Raw genomic sequence first — 20,819 nt, 5'->3', positions numbered from 1 at the left:
ATTTTTATATAATAGTATTATTTCAAATATTTCATCATTGCCATACGATTTAATACATATATATTTATGAATATATTGAAATATTTAGTGAGTAAAAAGCCAATAATACGAAAAATACGCTAATTATTTAAATTTTCTTTGCAAGTACATATATGACAGTTTCTCTCAGTATCTGGTCTTGGGAGATAAATCAAATTAACTCGAATCATCATAACACTAATCGTACCAACATCGCTTTATAGCATAGTAGCAATCCACTTTTTGGTTTGGATAGCGGCACGCATAAACACTCACTTCTTGTGATCTTAGTACCAGTTTCTCTGGACGATGGTAAACATATGCTATCAAGTAATTCGAAGATCAGTCTCAACTCTTTATTAGAAGATACAAGGCACAAACAAAAATAACTGAATTTCAATGTAAATAATTTATACTTAGAAAATATATTCGTACGCGGTTAAGGAAAACGTCGTGAGCAACATGCTTGTGTCTCATAGAATTCTGCCGCACGTGTTTCCCCCTAACCACTGTGGATATGCATGCTTTATAAGAATCAAAATATTATATATTAAAGTAGGCTCATAAATAAAATAAATAAATAAATATTGGACAACATCACATACATTACTCTGATCCCAATGTAATTAGCTAAAGCACTTGTGTTATGGAAAATCAGACGTAACGACCGTACCGCAAACACCCAGACCCAAGACAACATAGAAAACGAATGAAATTTTTCTACATCGACTCGGCTGGGAATCGAACCCGAGACCTCGGAGTGGCTTACCCATTAAAACCACTTTTGAATAGTCGCATTACGGTGTTGAATTGAATGTAAAACTACCACCGAGACGAACCGGCAAAAAACTCCGTAGTTACCTTTTCCACAGTTTTAATTTAAGTCTAGATCTTTTCCTTAAACCGAAGATACCTTTGCCCACCAGTTGTCCAGTACTGTTTCATATCGTATAGTATATAATACACTCACAACAATTACATAACAAACAACATACACGCTTGTGAGATTTTTAAATTGCGATAGTTTTCCATTTTAGAAAGGCGTCAATGTCACTAAAATTGCTCGAGAGTAAGTGGATAATTCATAAAATCGAAATTTCGTAACAATAAAAATACTATCGCGACTTTCAGTAACGGTGTAAATGTTAGTGGTCATTATTTCGTATATATTAATGTTTGAAAACCCTCTTGGTCGTGTGGCTAGCATATGCGGATGCTTTTCACGTGACCTGGCTTCGAATCCCCAAGAGACGTTATAATCGAATATATATTTTTTCATATCTTTTTGAAACTTTTATAACTATTATTAATTACCAAATTACTATATACATAAGTCATACTTAATTGGCTTACAATTATATAATTAAGTGCAATCAAAATTTGCATGTAGTTTTATTTATTTATTGAAAACCTCTTTAATTCCTTAGTACTTAACAATAAGAGTATTTTTTTAGAAGATACAGGTATAGGACTCCTCCATCTTACTCCATTTTTTTTCTGTCTTGAGCAATAGCTCAAAGTGAGAATGCTCATCCAGTCTTTGTTTACTTTCAAACGTTCGTCTTCCCAACTTTCAAAGGGTCAAAAAGGAAAAGAGGTCGTCTTTTCCTCTTTCCGAGATATGTAATTAATTGCAATCAATATGTTTCAAATATTGTATAATATACATGACTCCAGACTATCATTGATCACCACTGCCCAAACACATCGGCGAATTGGTAAATTTCAAATAATTCTTACAGAACCAGTGCGCCACCAACCTTGGGAACTTGGGATGTTATGCCACTTGTTTAGTTACAACATGCAAATCTAGGACGACCTTTTAATCCATCCAACTCTGTTCATCTGTTAACAATCTATGTAAGTAATAAAAATGCAAACATTATCGTTTACAATACGAGTATTAAGTAGGGTTGCCTAACATTAAAGTGCCTAATTTTTTACAACACAAAAGTAAATTCAAAACAGTTTCGGTCCACGGTTTACACCTGCATATAAGGAGAAGAGGTAGGTATATTGTATGTTCTTTTCTGTTTTCATGACAACATGTTAGCAAAATTTCATACCGATTAGATGAGTAGTTCACACGTGAGAAGCGTAACAAACAAACATTCGCATTTATAATACCAGTTAGGATATTATTATTTTTTTATGGCATTGGTTGGCGGACGACCATATGGGCCTACTGATGGTATGTGGTCAACACGGCCATAGACAAAGGCGCTGTAAGAAATATTAACCATTCCTTACAACACCGATGCGCCACCAACCTTGGGAACTAAGATGTTATGTCCCTTGTGCCTGTGATTACACTGGCTCACTCACCCTTCTAACCGAAACACAACAATACAGAGTACTGTTATTTGGCGGTAGAATATCTGATGAGTGGGTGGTACCTACCCAGACGGGCTAGCACAAAGCTCTACAACCGAGTGTGGGATATGCCTTTAGTTAATCTGTAACAAAACGAGGTGTCACCCTGTTGGATCGAAGTTGCTTTCGTTAAATATGTATTAACTGAAAAATACAATAAAATAAATTAACTTTTGAGAATAATTAAATGAAAATTACAAAATTATCATTAAAAATCTGTCTGATTAAATCTTTAACAATAAGTTTAAATAATATATGGAATCTTATACAACAGAAAGAGATAGAGACAGAGAGAAAGAGAGGGAAATATCGACTAGAGGAGACATGTAAGCCGCGAAAAAGTAGGTACTACTAGATATACATAATTTCAAGTGTTAATTCCGATCATGTTATTTTTATTAACCTAAACAGAAGAATTGAATAAAACAAACCAAATATTATATTACACAATCGTGTAATAAAGTATACTTAATACGGAATCTGTTATTCGCGGAGCTGTAAAACTTACAATTTAATTATATTTGACAATGACAGTTGGCAACCCTAATCGAGCGAGATTATTTTATATGACACATTTTGATAACATCAACTAGCAAAGCGAGACACGGTCTGACATCGTGCCCGCGACTTTCGTCGTTTGGACTGTAAACGAATAGAGAGGTAACATGTCTGTGTGTAACATTATTATATTTGTTTTATTTATAGATCACGCTTATCGGTCATTGCTGAATAATTATACCTTATATATCGGATAATTGTGTATATATATATTTTTTCAGACGGTTTTTTCAGAATGGTTTATTTGCGATGTAAAAAGTCGCAGGTACGATTCTGACCTCTTGGACCTTGGCCTTTGGCCCCCTTATTGTCATCGTCGATGGGGTATTTTTACAAAAAAATGTAAATGTTGTCGAGTAATCGTAACAGCCACCATTAGTAATTCACTGAGTTTCATGAAGTGGTTCTCCCTACCGTGTTCACCATTCGGCTTCCTAACCGATGACATTGTCAAAGTCAGAAGGTTGAATATCAATAGTTTTGTATTTTGACGTTTCATTAACCAAACAACTTCAGGCGAAATCTTCCCCTTGGAAGATATCCTTATATACCAGTACATTCCGTTCAAAAGCACGAATGATCATGCCAGATAGTTTCCAAAAAATATTCTACAGATAATCAAGCTCGATTTATACCTAATGTTATTACTTAGTATACGACTACATAGATAAACAATAGTCATTAATAATATTCGTTATAAAACTATTTATAATTTAATCGCAAAAAGAGCGCTGACCGACTGCCATGACACTTGCAAAAGGGCATACAACTTTGTACTTGTTTTAAATCCAGTAAGCTAAAAATAATACAAGATCAATTCTCATCAGGCAATGCTCACAAATCAGACTCGTTTCTCTGTCATTCTATTAACAGTAAAATAAGAAAATAGCATCCAGTAAATGTCCAACCAGGCGTTGGCTAAGGCTCATCTTATTCCATCACGCTGATCCAGCGTAGTTTGGTGGATACGCGAGTAGCAACGTTTTATCCGGATCATACAGGTATCCTCTGGATGTTCCTTCACCACCAAGCACGAATGTGCATCGGTTTGTACCGACAATCTTCAGTTAAAATTCGCATGTTATTTTTACACAACTTGTTAACGACTAAATGTGAAGTCGCGTCAGTTCCATTTCAAATTTTATTTATTTGTCTTTATTCCTCTTTCATTTGAATAGGCTATACGTATTTATTTTGAATATAATCAATCAGTATACTTAGCTTTGCTAAGTTTATATATCTGTACATGAATTTAGATAAGATGAATATCGAAACGAGAGGCGGAAACAAGGTTCCGGCTTGGGACGCCTTAGCGACGGACGTGACGACTGCACTATCCATATAGCGCCTCCTCCGTTCCATCAATGACCTGAGGCGAGGACTTATATCGCATCAAATGTTGTTTGTCTTTTGTCCTCTTGTGGTTGGAATAGGCAAGAGGTACAGGAGTTTTGGTAACATGAATGTCTGGTTTTTAAATACGGCAGATAGTTGAGGGATTTTGTTAAAAGAATTGCGCTGGCGTTTCATTCCGTAACGTGACTCCGTTCCGTCAATGACCTGAGACGAGTATTTGAAGGAGACCAGTGACACTATCAAGGTCGGTAGAGTCAACACCTAAATATTTATTTAAAGTAACCATAGAGTAACATCCCATTTTTTAATACCAAAATGTCTGTTTAAAGCTATAATATATTTATTTAATGTGCATAATATGAATTAATTATATTATGCAAGGAAAATAATTAAGTCATTTCTTATTTTTATGTTTCTATTATATCACATAAATTCAAGTCATCCTCATCACTCTTTATTTGTCTTAATTTAAAATAATTTCAATGTTTTTATTGAGTCAAATGTAATTTGAATTGGATTTAATATTGACAGATTTTTTAATGTTCACACTTATCGTAAAACATTCTATAAATACAGTATGAATCTTGAACTTGGAACAGAAATAAACACTGAACTGTTTATTTTAGTTTATCAATATTCTCGTTACTGCCAAAAACCAATACCTCTACTATAGAGGCACAAGGGACATAACATCTCGATCAATTTAAATTTCCCCTGTCTTATGTTTATCTTAAGAAACTGGCATAATGATATGACACATGAAATTTTATCATGTGTATTAATCAAACTGTACTACGTTGTTGTACGATGGTGTTGGAATATGTTCATGTTCTCGCAGAAGTGGTACATTTACTGGATTTTTGTTTACATTAGCAATGTTATTTTGTAAGGTTTTTATAAAATCACCAATATAAGCAATTTTTAAAAGTTATAGGTATTTAATTGCCTTAGAGCTCAATACTATGATGGCTGTATACTATTTAGGATTGAGGATTATCTGGTTAAAACAACAAATGTACAAATGTCTCATCAGCAAGATGGTTAGAATGTAATCTACTGAGAAGAACCATTATGACAAACCACAATACATTGTAACGGTATAAATATGGACCCGGATATAATTTAACATTATCATCCAACAGTCCTGTCTTAAGCACAACAAGTGGCATGGTAAACTGTATTCTGGTGGTCTTCCCGCCCCCTAATATTTAGGATTACTTCTGAGGCACGTCACCCATGGTCCAAAACTTAACCCACCCCATTTTATAAGCCCCTACACCCTTGATTAAACTTTCCTTGACAGAAACACCGAAACAAAATAACATTAAACAAAACTACTAATTAAGAAAAAAATTATTTAATTAATTTTGTAAATAATAGTAAATAACACATACTAAACTAGAAAGTCAGATAGTGTTTTTTTTTTTGGAACAAAACAAGTGACTGTGCATTTCTTGCTTCAAGAGGTAGAGAGTTTGAACATCTTGGATTCAATAGTTAAAAACATGACAGTAACGGTGTGTTGTAACTATTTGTATTTCTAAATCAAATACAATTGAGATGTTTCAATGATAAGACAATTATAAAAACATAATTGAAAATGGAGATTTAATTAAAGTAAGATTTTATAAGTCAAAATTAAAAATACAAACGAAACCTGCATTTCTAAATTTGATTATTTTGTTATCAAGATGGTGTTAACAAGAATTATTTTAATTTAAAATAAATGTTCTAAATATAAATATCAGTAAGTCTTTTATATTAGTAGTGTGGTAAAGGAACTTACTAGGCATTATGTTCTATTCAATTTCACTACATCGAAAGTTCAATCTTTGCAAGTAATTCCCTACTAATTGGAAGCTCTTACAATTTCTGTATGCTATCGGCTTAGTATAGTATCGTCTCAGCTATTTTCATATAGTTTAGTTCAATTCATACAGTTTATATTCGTTATATTTGCTGATGACCGGAAACAATACTTCACAACCTTTGTTTAAAAAAATTATATTAATCTCATAATTATAATTTGTATAAAAAAATACAAGACATGTATTATGTTATTATACACATAAATAAATGTTTAATTTACATAAAAACCTTCCTTCATCAATGTCAAGCAGACAAGCACTGATTATACAATTTTCATGTTAATGACCTTGCTACTGTAAAGAACCTTTACATGATATTTGAAGATTATCGCTCTAAAAATACAAAAAAAAATCATCTCAAGTATAAAGCGTAATTCGATTTATGACGTTTGTTATCAAACACGTTCAGTACGCTTATTGACGTACAAAACTGCGACGCAAACCACTGGAACACGGCCAGTTCTTATAGAAAACAAAGAATAATATTACTCACCTGATGTCAACTGTGAATTTCTCCTTACAGCGATTCTCCCCACAGACACGAAGCTTAACCGAACACTACTCATTATCAGATTTATTACTATTCAAATTCACTTAATCACATCAGCGATGCACTCGACATATACGTTATACGAGCGAAATAGAAATGCTACCACTTTTAGCCGTAATCTCTAGTTAGCAAAATTGTATTTGTTTGTCAGTGAGAGAGAGGTCTATTCTGTCATGACGCAACACTTTTAGTCAACATCAACATCGATACGGTTGTAAAAGATTAATCAAAATATTTAACGCGTGTGGGCACTAAAACTGCACTTTACTATGTTTGTGAAATGAATATAGCAATAACAATTTTATTTTGTAGATATTTGAGCGGCCATACTGATATTCACAGCTGATTTTGATGTGTGAAGTTGCAATTAAATTGGTACCACGTTGTTTCGAAACATGTGCCATCTACCATCTAAATGTTTTCTTATATAGGTACTGCTTTACCAACAACCTTTTTGGTTTTCAACCTACATGCGATAGAGGGCGTATCTAGCAACGATAAAAATAAACCTCTATACCAGAGACTCACAATTATACAAAAGTCAATAAATAATGTTATTTTAATCGTGACCATAACAAAACTCTAACAAAATATTATTTTCTATAATACGGTTATAATAATAATTTGTTAGTTTTGTTAATTATGAATATTACTTAATTGGGAATTATTCGAACACTTAGAATACTCTGTCAGTTTATTTATCCACTTAGTGTCATTCAACGACAGCAATTTCCTATGTCATCTGTGTTCAAAATTGTTCAAAATGGCTGAGACAGAAACCGATAATAACAGTATTGTTCGGCCCGATAAAAATAATAAGGGCACTCTGACAAATAATGGCCCGCGTCGCGTTACCATTTACAAAACTGACACCGGTTTTGGTTTCAATGTTCGCGGTCAGGTTTCCGAGGGCGGCCAGTTAAGATCGATCAATGGTGAATTATATGCTCCTTTGCAGCACGTCAGTGCTGTTCTGGAACAGGGTGCTGCTGAGCAAGCTGGTATCAGAAAAGGGGACAGAATCCTCGAAGTGTAAGTTATAAAATTTCTATTCTACTTATATACAATTAATAGTTCTATAGTTTCCATATTGGTATTTACTGGCCATCTATAGGTTTTCCCATAATTGTTCGCTTTTCTTAGCGTAGTAACTGGCTCATTTGCTTTTTCTTGTTTTAATCAGAACAATAATTTCAAGTTGTTTTTTGTCACTATCTTAATCATTTACATGGATCTATGAGTCACAAAACCTGTTTTACGAAATATATTCAGTAATTTAGTTGTGTAAACTACAATTGTTTAACTCGGTGTAATAAAAATATTATTTATACCACGAATTTGGATTGAGTCTTGTATAGAATATATAAATGACGTACATTATTAGTTATGGTATATTTAATTTGAAGATAAGCTGTTTGTTAAATTATATTTTTCAGTAATCTTACCTTAAAAAAAAGTTTTTTATAACTATTATTTTTACATAAGGTTCAATATAATATCTGATATTTAAACTTACCAGTTTAAGCACTTATATTACTACTAATCTTAAAGTTATTTTACACTTGAATTGTTATAATGTCCCTAATAGAATCATGTCTCAGTTTAGACTTGAAGATTTCAATCTCTATAACACAAACAGAAATAAGGCTAATTGAAAATAAAGAAGAAGCAAGTTAAATGCTCACTTAATTCATTACAGAAAGATATTATATTGTTAATATCATTAAAATATTGATTGGTGTTCTAGTAATAGCCCTTTAACTTTGAAGTACAAGGTGTAGGTATCCTTTGTCTTCTTTCTTCATTAAATACAATAATATAATAAATATACACAGACTATATAACAACACATAAATTAAATAAAATGCAGGTAGCCTCTACTAAATGCATTGATGATATGTTTAAATTATTGTGACTGGTTAGTTTGGAAAGTGATTTCTGAATAATTTACTATAAATTTATGATGAATATTGATGATTTTTACAAAAAATGTTTCAAAAACTATTCTGTTGTTGAACAATTTATATCAATTTTAAACAAGATCATTTGACTTACCCAGTATTTACTCATGTCTTGTATAGTTATTTCCAGAAATATGAAGTTAATAAAATTGAGTTATAACTTTTTCAAAAGTGATATATAAAATGAAAATTTATCATGTGATTATATTAAACACTATGAAAGTTTATGCCAATTCTCAGCAGGATGTATTAAGATAATAAACTTTATTCAAGAGGGCTCTTAAAAGCACGTTTATATCATCATTTTACATGATTACATTTTATGTAAAGGTACTAACTGTTTGAAACGTTAATTTCACTCAAAGGAATCTTTATACCAGATGATTGAAAACAAATCAAACACCCACTCATTATAAACAGGCACAATTGTTGTGAAATGAATGCCATCTTTGTATATATATAATAAATTAATGTCATGAAACGCAGCTTTTATACACCTACATGATATGTAAAAATGAATTAATGAATATCAATGTATTATGAAATTTATACATAGCTACATAAAACTACGTCCAATGGTAATAGTAAGGCTTCGTCCTAATTAATTAGATATTGGAAATATAGTTATACCAGCTGTTATAAACAGTTTCATCTGCATTAAATTTTACTTCCATTACCCATTGGTTGTAGTGTGATTTTTGTAGATCTTTTTCCTATATGAACAAGCACTGGCAGGTTCTGAGACTTGATAAGACTTCAATTTTAAAGTAAAATTAAATAAAAGTCCATTTTAATGAGTAATATCAGTTCTGAAGCAGACGGTTGATCAATCTGATACTTTGAAAACCTTTGCAAGTAGCCATTTGCTCTCACTATATGAGTAGCAATGTAGACACTCGGTGACTTTAAGCATCAGTATTTGGATTGTAAATAAAGTGCACAAGTAGTAGTAGAAAGTAGGCTGAATGTTATAATAGCATTACATTGTCTAATACTTCTCAGACTCACCAACGCTTAAAACACTGGGAAAAATACATGTCTGTAAAAAATCCTACACATAATATAATACGAGTATTTCAAGGTTGTTTGACTATGATATTGTATTTCATATGTTTGTTTGTAAAATTATGAATAATTGATAATTTTATTTAAACTATATTCATGCTTCTTTATTTATTTTTTCCTAATTATGTAACAACTTAATTATTAAAAGGAAATGTCTTTTTATCAATTGATAATCGGTAATTGGAAAACATACACTTAGGTTTACCGATTACAGTTTTTTTTTTTTCAATGAATAAGTAAACATATTGCAATGGTTTAAACATAATTGTTAAATCAAAATATGATGTAAACTAAAATTTGGAAAACATTATTTTAATATACAATAATAAAATAATTTAGCAAGATTTAATTTCAATTTTATTGCAGGCTTAGAAGAAATTTTATTATATTTTTTTTATATTTATATAGGACAGCGGTCCTGGTGGTAAGTCGTCCTCACTGTCCATAGACATTGGTGTCGTAAGAAATATTAACCATTAATTACATTGCCAATGCACCACAAATATGAGAATGAAGATGTTATGTCCCCTGTGCTTAACTAATTAGTTAATGATAAATATTATGTGATGAGTACTTGGATTGGATTTATAACTGGATGGTTACCTGGTTTGCTAAAGCAAAGCTCTAACACCAAGTAAACTAGTAAGTTTACTTGGTGTTAGAGCTTTGCTTTAGCAAACCAGGTAACCATCCAGTTATAAATCCAATCCAAGTACTCATCACATAACATACTTATCCTTGAGATATGTTATAGTATGTTCAATTTAATTAGATAGTAATCTAATTAAATTGAACATACTATAACATATCTCAAGGATAAGTATGTTTAAAGTAAAATAATAATTCTAATATTTAATGTCAACAATGCTAGTAGAGCTAATAATGTTAATAATTGTGTTTCGTTTAATATTACACGCATTCCAGTAACCTAGTTCCTTGTTATCTTACAAGAAATTTTCTATTCTCGTTACCGACTCTAAATTGGATACTAATAATTAAAAGCAATAAAAAATATCATATCAAGATAAATAATATTGGAGACTTTAATTTGAAAATGTTTGAGAATGTAAGATGTTCGTATGTACGTAAAAAATGATTGAATGGCTACACATCAATTACTTCCGATCAGTTTTTATTGACTGTAAGCGCGCGCGTTTGCGTGTTCGTGTATGAAAGTATCTTACAGGGATTTAATGGATATTTGTAACCGCAACCGAAACCGATAAAAAAAAAATTTATATTTGTATAGTGTACATAAAGAAAGAAGCTATTTGTAATTTAAAGCGTTTTTTTTTTAAGATTATACCTAAATGCTAGCCTACAAATGAAGTCAAATTTATATATTGTAATTTTTTTCTTTTAAACCGGAAAAATATTCATATAGCCGTATCCACATCCAGATACGACATAACATAGCTGGTATCTTAGCTGATATTTTTTGCATAAATGAATCTCTTACTGTATTTATTACATGTGCTGATAATTTATTGCTATGTATAGATATATGATGTTGTTACCACTTAAAATTTTAAACACCTGTGTGGCAGCTCTATTACATTGTCAATTAAATATATAATAACTTTTCTCATCAGAGTTTCTACTGACCGAATGAAACAATATTCATTCCAAATTTTAAATCGGGTAATGTGCTGAAGACTAGTATCGTATATAATGCAATAGTAAAATATAAATGATAAAAAAAAAACAATTTGGAGTTACATCATTTCACGGCCGTTAAACAAAGTAAGTAATACTCGAATGTAATGTCCCACTGCTGGGCAAGTTTAGCCTTTTCTCTTAAAGTGTTTATTTTGCTACTTCAGTCCACTTTGGTGGACTATGCGTTAGAAAGTTTTTTGCACTTGTATGTGCGACGTTTCCTTGCAAAGCCCAGTATGTAATAAGAAATTATATTAATACGGTCTTTAAATACATATATAGTGTTTTTATATAATTAAATTGATATAAAATTATAAAATATGAAATAAAATACCGCAGTCATTTTTAACTTTGCCGCTTCATAGATTCGAGTCATTTGTAAAAAATACATTGGTAAAGAAGGCATATTATTCGATACGAGATTATATAGATGATAAAAAAGCGTGGAGTTAATGCTTGTTGGCTTCCAGGCAGAAGACATAACATAAATATATAATTGTATTTAACAAAGATGACTGTATTTTTAGATGTTGAAAAAGAGCAACTACTTAGTTTCTTGCCGGTTCTTCTCGGTAGAATCTACATTCCCAACCTAGTGCGGTAGTAGCTTTAAATAGTTTGTTAAATGACGATTCAAGTGTCTATTTGCTATTTTTGAGGTCTTTTCGAATAAATCAATCAAGAAACTAGTGTGTCATAAGAATTAATAATATAATACTTGTTCGAAAAATATATAAAATATGGAATTCGAAAATGTATGTGTATGTTTAATTAGAAATATCATTAATTTAACTTAATCTCGTAAGAAAAAGTAGAAAAAAATGCGTTTGTAAATATTATTGCACAATTGTTACAATTTGTATGTATTAATTAATTAATTACGAATGAAATAAAAAAAATGGGTTGAATACATAATCCGTAACGATAATATATCAATGTGGGCCAACGTCGCAGTTATGGACATAATTACTGTTTAATTGCTCACATGTTGCTAATTAACCAATTATTTTCATTAGTTATTTGGTTTGAGACCATTTGCAAGTGTTAATATCGAACTCTATATCAGTTGAAGTTATTTAGTTTAACAATGTTTTCTCTCGTTCCGACGTCATTGATTCGATATTCGTAAGAAGGAGACAGCATTGTAAAACCGATCACCCCCTGATCAACAAATAGCCCTATGTATTTCCCGCAATATATTAAAGTGATTGGACTATATAGGTTTAGTAGGTTTTGTGATTTGTTTCGGAATTGTTACTGATGGCGTACTCGATCAAAGAAATGGATTTTATTAAGAAAGATGTTGTTTTGTAGAAGTGTTTAGTTTTTGTATTGTTATTTCTCGTGTGCACAAAGAACTCGTCCAACATGTCACTGTGTAGGGGAGGAGTGGGGGAGTTCCGTTACTGTTATTACTATTGCGATAAAACCGGATTTGAAATATACGATTTGGAATCGCAATCTAACATAGCAGCTATTGTTAGGTAATTAATTTAAATATTTTATTGGACTTATTTTAGACTAGTTGACCCCGCGCTTTTGCTCGCGTTTGGGGGTTGTCGTCAGGTATTAGGCGCTAAAAATACCAAGTCCTTTCTTGGAGCTATTTTCGTACCAAATTTCCAAATTGATTTGGGCTTGGAAGAGTAACAGACAGACAGAGATGCTTTCGCATTCATAATATTAGTATAGATATTTCCAGATTCTCATTTGTAGACATTGTACATTATATTGTTAGTAGCAGCCTGGTAATGTCTCATTATGTTGCTGAGGCTCTAGCCACGCTGCTCTAATACGGGTAGAATACACATAAAGTATTTTCATTCGACAAAAATAGATTTCGTAAAGATGTTTTCATTAGCGAATACTGAATTAGCGTAAATACTAATGAATCACATATACGATATGCGATGCTTTAATTGTGGCCACTTTGCTCAGACCCATACGAGGCCATCTCGGCTATCGACTCCATTTGGTGTTCGCACTAACATCAACAACTCTCAACATCTCAAAAATTGGGCTACAATGACCATTAGATAATTCTATGTGATTCAAATAATTGTTACTAAAGTATTATTTATTTTCATATAATTTTTGTTTTCAGCAATGGGGTGAACGTCGAAGGCGCGACCCACAAGCAAGTGGTCGATCTCATCAAATCGGGAGGTGACTGTCTCACCCTAACCGTCATTTCTGTCACACCTAAGGTATGTCACATATTTTACTAAAGACATCATGAGTGTCACTCATACTAATGCATACCGATACTTTAACGCGCGCCTCCATGAGTGAACGATTCTATAACTACTATGTTGACTACAAGGTAATCCAATCACTAGTGGCGGATTTAACGCCTGAGTTAGTTTTAAGCCTAAGACAAAGTATTTAGAGCCAACAACATTATTCATTTAATTGTATTTATTGTGATATTGCTGTCATGCAGCATAGTTTTAATGTCTTTAAAAAAAAGTATTTGGCTCTCTTATTGATGTTTTCAAAACTTAAAGTAGAAGTCTGTTATACACTGTTATTGTAGACGAAAATGCGTTAAATATCAAAGAGCCTCTCTAATAAACTCACAGAATGTTACTGCTAGTAGCATTTAGTATCTCTCGAAATCTGTTTTCTACTAAGAAACCGAAAAATTCTTCGTTCAAATCAAGCCCATGTACCACTGATTTTACATGTGTTTATAGTTAATCTCGTGCTTGGCGATGTAGGAAATTAAAAAATGTAGGAAAACGACATGTATCCACCAATCCGCATTACAGCACTTTAGTAGAATCAGCTCCTAATCTTCTCCTCAAACGGAAAGAGACCTTAGTTCAGCATCGGGATATTTATAGGCTGTTTTAAGGACTTTTACTTTTTTAAGCCTTACTCTTACCTTACTTACTGGTTGTCATTCGATTATTTAGGAGGCAGAACGGTTAGAGCCAGGCGACGATGGAACTGCTCCAGTCGGCGTTATAGGGGGAGCGGCAAATTCACGAGCGACCGTCTACCAACGATACGACTACACAGACAAGCGGTCGCTACCCGTCTCTATTCCCGATTACCGGATAGTTATGGAGCGAAACACGGGACGGTCGTACGTGGCCTTCAATGTTCATATGGCTGGACGACATTTGTGCAGCCGACGTTATAGGGAGTTCGCAGCTCTACATCAACTCCTGAGAAAAGAATTTCTCGGTAAGTTGTATATTAATGTTTTAGTAATTCTTAGTTTCTCATGGGCAGCTGGCCCTGATTGAATCTAAAATTGAAGGTGAACTGTCAAACTGTATTAACAAATCACGGATTCTGCCAAGCTCTTATACCGTTTGAAGAATTGTTGTCAAAATTGAAATCCTATTTCAGGTTTTAATTTTCCAAAATTACCTGGGAAGTGGCCGTTCACATTAAGTGAACAACAATTGGACGCAAGGAGGAGAGGTCTCGAACAGTATTTAGAAAAGGTACTCATTCCGCATATTTCATTCGTGAATAATAATTTACTTGGAATTAAATTGGCTAAAGGATTTTGATGAAAAACTTCCACAATACTTTCAGCAATTGACAACATTTCAAGATCAGTAGGTTATGGTTGTCTATCGTGACGTTAATGTTTCTGTGTAATATTCTAATGGAAGCAGTTGGCTGTTATGAATCGGTTATCATGTTTCAGGTGTGCGCAGTACGCGTGATTGCTGAATCTGATGCTGTTCAAGAATTCCTTACAGATTCAGATGATTCCTCGAATCCATCGCCAGTTGACTTAAAAGTTCTACTTCCTGATAAAGAAGTGGTTACGGTTTCAGTATTAAAATCAACCAATGCTGACGATGTGTATCGGGCTGTTTGTGAAAAGATCGGACTCTCGAAGGCCGTGCAAAAGTATTTCTATCTGTTTGAAATTGTCGAGTATAATTTTGGTAAGTGGAATCTTCGAAATGTCTAAAATTGTTATGTTAACTTTTCTTCCATTCCTATAGAAAAACGGAAAAATGTATCAACGTAACGTAAATGTAACGGGCTGTTACTAGGAATCTTTCTATAAATCAATCTTTATCGACTCGACTTGGGGTTTGAACCCAGGATCTCGGGATCTGTGGTATTATCAGTCATGGCACTAACAACCGCTAAAAGCCAAATCGGAACTCAAAAATTTAGTGCATTACTGTTTAGTGATCGAACATCTGATTAGTAGGTGAAATCTATTGGGGAGATCGGATCGGCTTAGTGTAAGGACTATCTATGAAAAATTAAGAATGATAAATTTCTCGTATGTTTCAGAACGTAAACTTCAACCAAACGAATGCCCCCACTCCCTGTACATCCAGAACTACTCAACGGCGTCCAGCAGCTGTCTGTCGATACGCAAGTGGCTCTTCAACCCCGAGAGGGAGATATCAGTCGTGAAGGAGGACGAAAAGGCTGCGGCTTTTATATTCTGGCAGGTAAAGTTTTCCGGTCTAACAATTAGAGATATATTCCCGAATACGCACGTCCCCTCGACTCACACTGGGCTCTCGTCATATTATCCGTGCCGGTGGAACGGTAACCGGATGATCTTCTTTAGACCGAATTGCGCCACCGAGTAAATTTCCCCCGAGTATCGACCGAGTGAATCCGATCGGGCGTCCCAACGCTAACGCTCACGCCCGGCGCGCAGGCCGTGGAGGACGTGAACCGCGGCGTGTGCGTGGCGGGCGCGCGGCTGTACCAGCTGAAGGCGCTGCAGGACGTGCGGCGCGCCGCCGACTACCTGGCGCTGGCGCGCACGCTGCCCGGCTACGGCCACGTGGCCTTCCCGCCCGCGCGCACCGACTGCGGCGCCGCGCCCGCGCTGGCGCTCACGCTGGGCTGGCCCGGCCTGGCGCTGGCCTCGTGGAGCGACGCGGGCGGCGCGGGGCCCGACGTGCGCGTGAGCTGGCGCGACGTGCGCGAGTGGCGCGCCGACGACGCCGCGGCCGCCGCGCGCCTGCTGTACCGCCCGCGCGACCGCCCGCCGCGCGCGCTCGCGCTGCACACGCCCTACGTGAGTGCCCTCCGGTTGCTCCTCACTGCTAGCCGACCTCCCCCGCCTCATGTAACGTGACCTCCTCTGCATTCCAGTATCAGTTCCTGTGCAACTGCATGGACCGAATAGCGGAGGAAGCGAGCTGGGTCGACACCGGCGAGTAAGGCGTCGGCCCGGAGGAATCTTCTAGGACGTAAGATATCAACGGTATTACGCCACCGAGCACCGCCATTTTGACGAGATTGATTTCACTCATTCGACGGAATGTTGCCGGTATAAAAATAAAAATATATATACTTATCAAAATGGCGACGTTAATCCTATCTAGTTTACGTATCGTATTGATGTGATTTGTTTTTAAGTGATTATTTAAAATTGGTAATGATTTAGAGGATTTATTCGGTAAGGGTTGCCATTTCAGAACGGAGATACTGTGATAGGTTTGATTTATCGGGTGGAATTTGGGATGTTCACATTTATACCCCGAGGCTGGATTGGAAATTGATTCTATTCGATTGTTTTGTATACCTTACATTTATAATATAAGTCAATGAATGATGTACCGGCTCTCGTGCTACGTTTATTACGTACTTACAAATTTTTATACATAATCAAATATTATTAGTGGAATTTGTAATCTTTTTCATATAAGTTAATGTAATACTTATGTACAGCGTCCTGTGAGCTGAATTCGGTTTTTTTTATGATGTGTTTAGGGCGATTTTATAATTTTATTGGGATCAAGGATAATTTTATACGAATTATTTTAAAAACTTCCGCACTTGGACAATTCTTGCGTTCAATGGACGATTTTTATCGATAACCGTATTTAGATATATATATATAAATTTTTAACTGCACTAATTAAACTTATTAGCGAATATTGCATCGCTAATAGTAAAATTAACGCGTAATTGAGTGATATTCGACGCGTGATTTAGTTTAATAAGATATTAATATTTACAGTTCAATTTAAAAAAAATATAATTAAAATAATTTTACATTGCGAGAAACTTAAATTTAATTTTCGATTGTTTTAAGAATCATTTTAAAGGCTATTTCGTTCCTCTAAAGCAGAGGTCTTCAAACTAAAGCTATGGGGTAAACACTAACAGCGACACACGATAAGAGGCAGTGTGGACCCGGTATTAGCAAAAAAACTCTTGCGCGTCATTAGTTTATAGTATTTTGGTCTGATTAATTACCTCAGTCTTGCTCCTTAGGATTGTGGAAATATGAAGGTGAGGGAATTGGTGACGTTGAATTTTCAAGATGAATTGGTGACATTTCCTATAATTACTTAAGCTGTCAAAAAGAAATATTACAATTTTGTATATATTTTGGTGAATTTCAGAACAATTGCAAGTCGCAAACACAAAAATGCATACTGGTGATGTACAATGGCGTTATAAAGTTTGGAGATTTCTGATATAATTTGAAAAAAAAAAGTAACACCTTGTAAATATCTAATCATCGGATAAGAGATAAAGTCATAGGGGTTTAGGCCTCCTCTCTTTCTGAGGAGATGGACCTCCGGTATAAAAACTTACTTCTCCCTCAAAACAAAAACGACATTGACTACTTTTCTCCCCAATACAATGCCATCTATTTTTAAAATCTCTTCAATAACATAAGTCATTACTATCAATTTAGTTTCCAAGCCTAAAGTTATTATGGAATTAATTTAATGTAGAATGATTCTAACTTATATTCAAACATTTACCGATACTGGATACTAGCTTTTATTAATTATTCTTAAAATAAATAATAATTATCGTTTATTTTAACCTAAACGTGTACACTTATTCATCATTGAAGTTTTATATTATTTTCAATAAAATATTGTACATGTTTTTGTTTAAAATTATTTGATATAATTAAAAAAAATTAAACCTGAAAATTAATTGTAATTAAGGAAATATATTTAAATTAACCAAACCTTTGTTAAATTTTTTTAAAACACTCATTTAAGACTCACTGAAGGTGTCAAGGAAGAAAATTATTTAATCCATCTATTACCAAATTACATACATTTAGTATACTAATAGTAGTATGTGTTAAATTTGGAACTGGTATAAACTAGTTTAAAATTCAGTTGTGACACTTGACACTTGACACATACTAAGAAGGGAACTTAATAAAAGAACATAGAAAATAGTTGTCATTAAAATTGGCCAGAAATCTTAATGTGATAAAACCAAACACATTAAATAATTTCGTATGAGGAACGTATATTCAATTCTTGAATTCAAGTCTGTAATAAAAATAATCTATCTGTATTTAAATTAAAGTCACTGCGTCCCTGCATTTCTCTGTATGTGTGTAAATGCTCTCAGAAGCTCTGATGAGGGTTTTTATTATGTTTCAAATAAACAGACTGATACATGAAGATTTGTCTGCGCTGTAGTCTAAATTAATGTAATTAATGAGTATATCAATTAATAAATATTCTGTTTATTTTCTATCTTCAATGCAGTATGTTAAAGACTTACAAAACAAATGTATATTTTGATACATTATTTTGAAACATAATAATTTTTACCCATTTTAACATTAAATATTAATCAATAATAGACATATTTTATCTCAATTGAAAAATTATATATTATTAATTATTTATAAATTCGTCAACACAAAATATAAGCGCTTATCGTAGAAAAGAATCGGCATTAAAATTTTATCACACTTGCCTGCACCAGATATGTACGAATTTGAAGTTAAATAAGAATAAAATACACAATTATTTGTAATTTTCAAATATTCATTACACGTGAATTAACGAAAATTATTAATTTTTTATTATATTAAAATAATTAAAATTATATTGTCATACTTTTATCGCTCCGATATTTAGGGTAACTCCGAAATATTATTATTTTTATAAAATTAATTTCGTTCCAATATAGCAACATGAATAGCGTTACAAGTTAAAAGAACTGTTGAGCTGCCAATATCGAAATGGTGAGGTGCCCGCTCCATTTTCAATTTTTCTCTTCCACTTGTGTTAGTTAAACCAAGTTTAAACTTAACCATGACTTAAGTAATCGTCAATTATTGTAGACACATCGATTTAAAGCTTAATTTTTTTTAGTTCATTCTCGTTAAGGACAATTAAATATATAAACGTGTAACTTATATTTTTAAGTAATTTTTCTATTAATTTATTTAATTCAAATAATTTTTATTTTAAATGTATTTATAAAATTTAATTACTGATTGTAATAGGTTTATTTTTTGGGCACAACTTAACGTTTTATTTCTAATATCTTTAATAGCTATCTTGTGTAAATTTTAACATTATGATTTTGTTATGAGATTATTTTGTAAAATTATGGCATTAAGTGCTCTTAGCCATAATATGCCATAATGTTATCCAAAAAATAAAGTTGTGCTATTTCTTTATTTCTTCTCTTTGTCACAATAAACTGTCGAAACGATTTGCTGTTTGCCTTTTGACATATTTTTTTAGTAATGAATCTTCTTCGATCGTCGTTTATGATGAAATATTTTCTAAACAGTATTAATTTAAGAATAAATATATAATATAGGTGCCATAATGCATCCTCTATGAATGTATAAATAAGTAACTCTATACACAGTTAAATATACAGCAAGAAATCTATATTATCTTATATGATTCGGTGTGTGTGTTTAAATTGATCCAAGTTGTTTATGGTAGACACTAAATTATTTTAATCTCTTGTTCGAAATTTAAACCTGCAATATATAGGTAACGTCCCTGTTTAAAGCTTTTGGTGGGAAATGTAAGTGTGTGAAAAAAATCATACTTAGGGCATGCGTCTATTTGACAAAAATTATTTATTATATATTTATAATCTGTGTATAGATTTACGCTATATAAATATCATTGTTACATTTCACATATTATATAATCGCATGCTTAATTTAGTTACACAGTATTTATATAAAATCAGTTCAAATATTAATCGTAATGTATGTGATCATTTTGTATTATTATTATTATATATACTATATATTTTTTTTTGTTTAATCTGTATATAGATATTTATGTTATAGATTGTTATATATGCTGTTAATATTTGGTATTTTTTTTTTTAGTTATTGACGTGTACTTAGTTTTAGTCGCATTTTATTGTGTTAACTCGGAATTTTAGAATGTTATATTACAATTTGGTGTTGCTATATCAAAAATATGATTTTCAATGTTCGATGATTAAGATCGAGTCGTGAAATCGATAACGTCGCTGACTTAAATGTTTGAATATTTTAAAACAAGTGCAATAAATGTTAAATCGCCTGTAAGGAAATAGATTTGTTAAATATCACAGCTTTTATTATTAAGATATATATAAACGTTGTTGTAAGGTCACTTAATCGTGTATTTTTATAAATTTTACTTTATACTGTTTCGTGTATCCGAACGTGTA

The 20,819-nt window shown here is 32.9% G+C and overlaps 2 protein-coding genes across 7 annotated transcripts in view; one reads left to right on the top strand and one right to left on the bottom strand.

Annotated features, from left to right (window-relative positions):
• LOC125067960 (ATP-dependent Clp protease ATP-binding subunit clpX-like, mitochondrial) overlaps positions 1–7,121 on the bottom strand; it is a 39,756-nt gene extending 32,635 nt beyond the window's left edge. For all 6 annotated transcript variants that reach the window (XM_047676900.1, XM_047676897.1, XM_047676898.1 and 3 more), the window contains exon 1: positions 6,667–7,121. In XM_047676900.1, coding sequence (XP_047532856.1) covers positions 6,667–6,739 — 73 coding nt within the window. In that variant the 5' untranslated portion in view covers positions 6,740–7,121. The remainder of the gene's footprint in view (positions 1–6,666) is intronic.
• A 338-nt stretch (positions 7,122–7,459) lies between these two features.
• LOC125067831 (sorting nexin-27) lies at positions 7,460–18,336 on the top strand. The gene is made up of 8 exons (XM_047676627.1): positions 7,460–7,755; positions 13,513–13,615; positions 14,327–14,600; positions 14,769–14,866; positions 15,076–15,322; positions 15,684–15,847; positions 16,063–16,428; positions 16,506–18,336. The coding sequence occupies exons 1-8, from the start codon at positions 7,487–7,489 to the stop codon at positions 16,572–16,574; spliced, it is 1,590 nt and encodes a 529-aa protein (XP_047532583.1). The 5' UTR covers positions 7,460–7,486; the 3' UTR covers positions 16,575–18,336.
• The last annotated feature ends 2,483 nt before the right edge of the window (positions 18,337–20,819 follow it).

The sequence above is a fragment of the Vanessa atalanta genome, chromosome 12, assembly GCF_905147765.1.
Source record: "Vanessa atalanta chromosome 12, ilVanAtal1.2, whole genome shotgun sequence".
In the NCBI taxonomy this organism is placed as follows: Eukaryota; Metazoa; Arthropoda; class Insecta; order Lepidoptera; family Nymphalidae; genus Vanessa; species Vanessa atalanta.
This window is presented reverse-complemented; position numbering and strand designations above follow the sequence as displayed.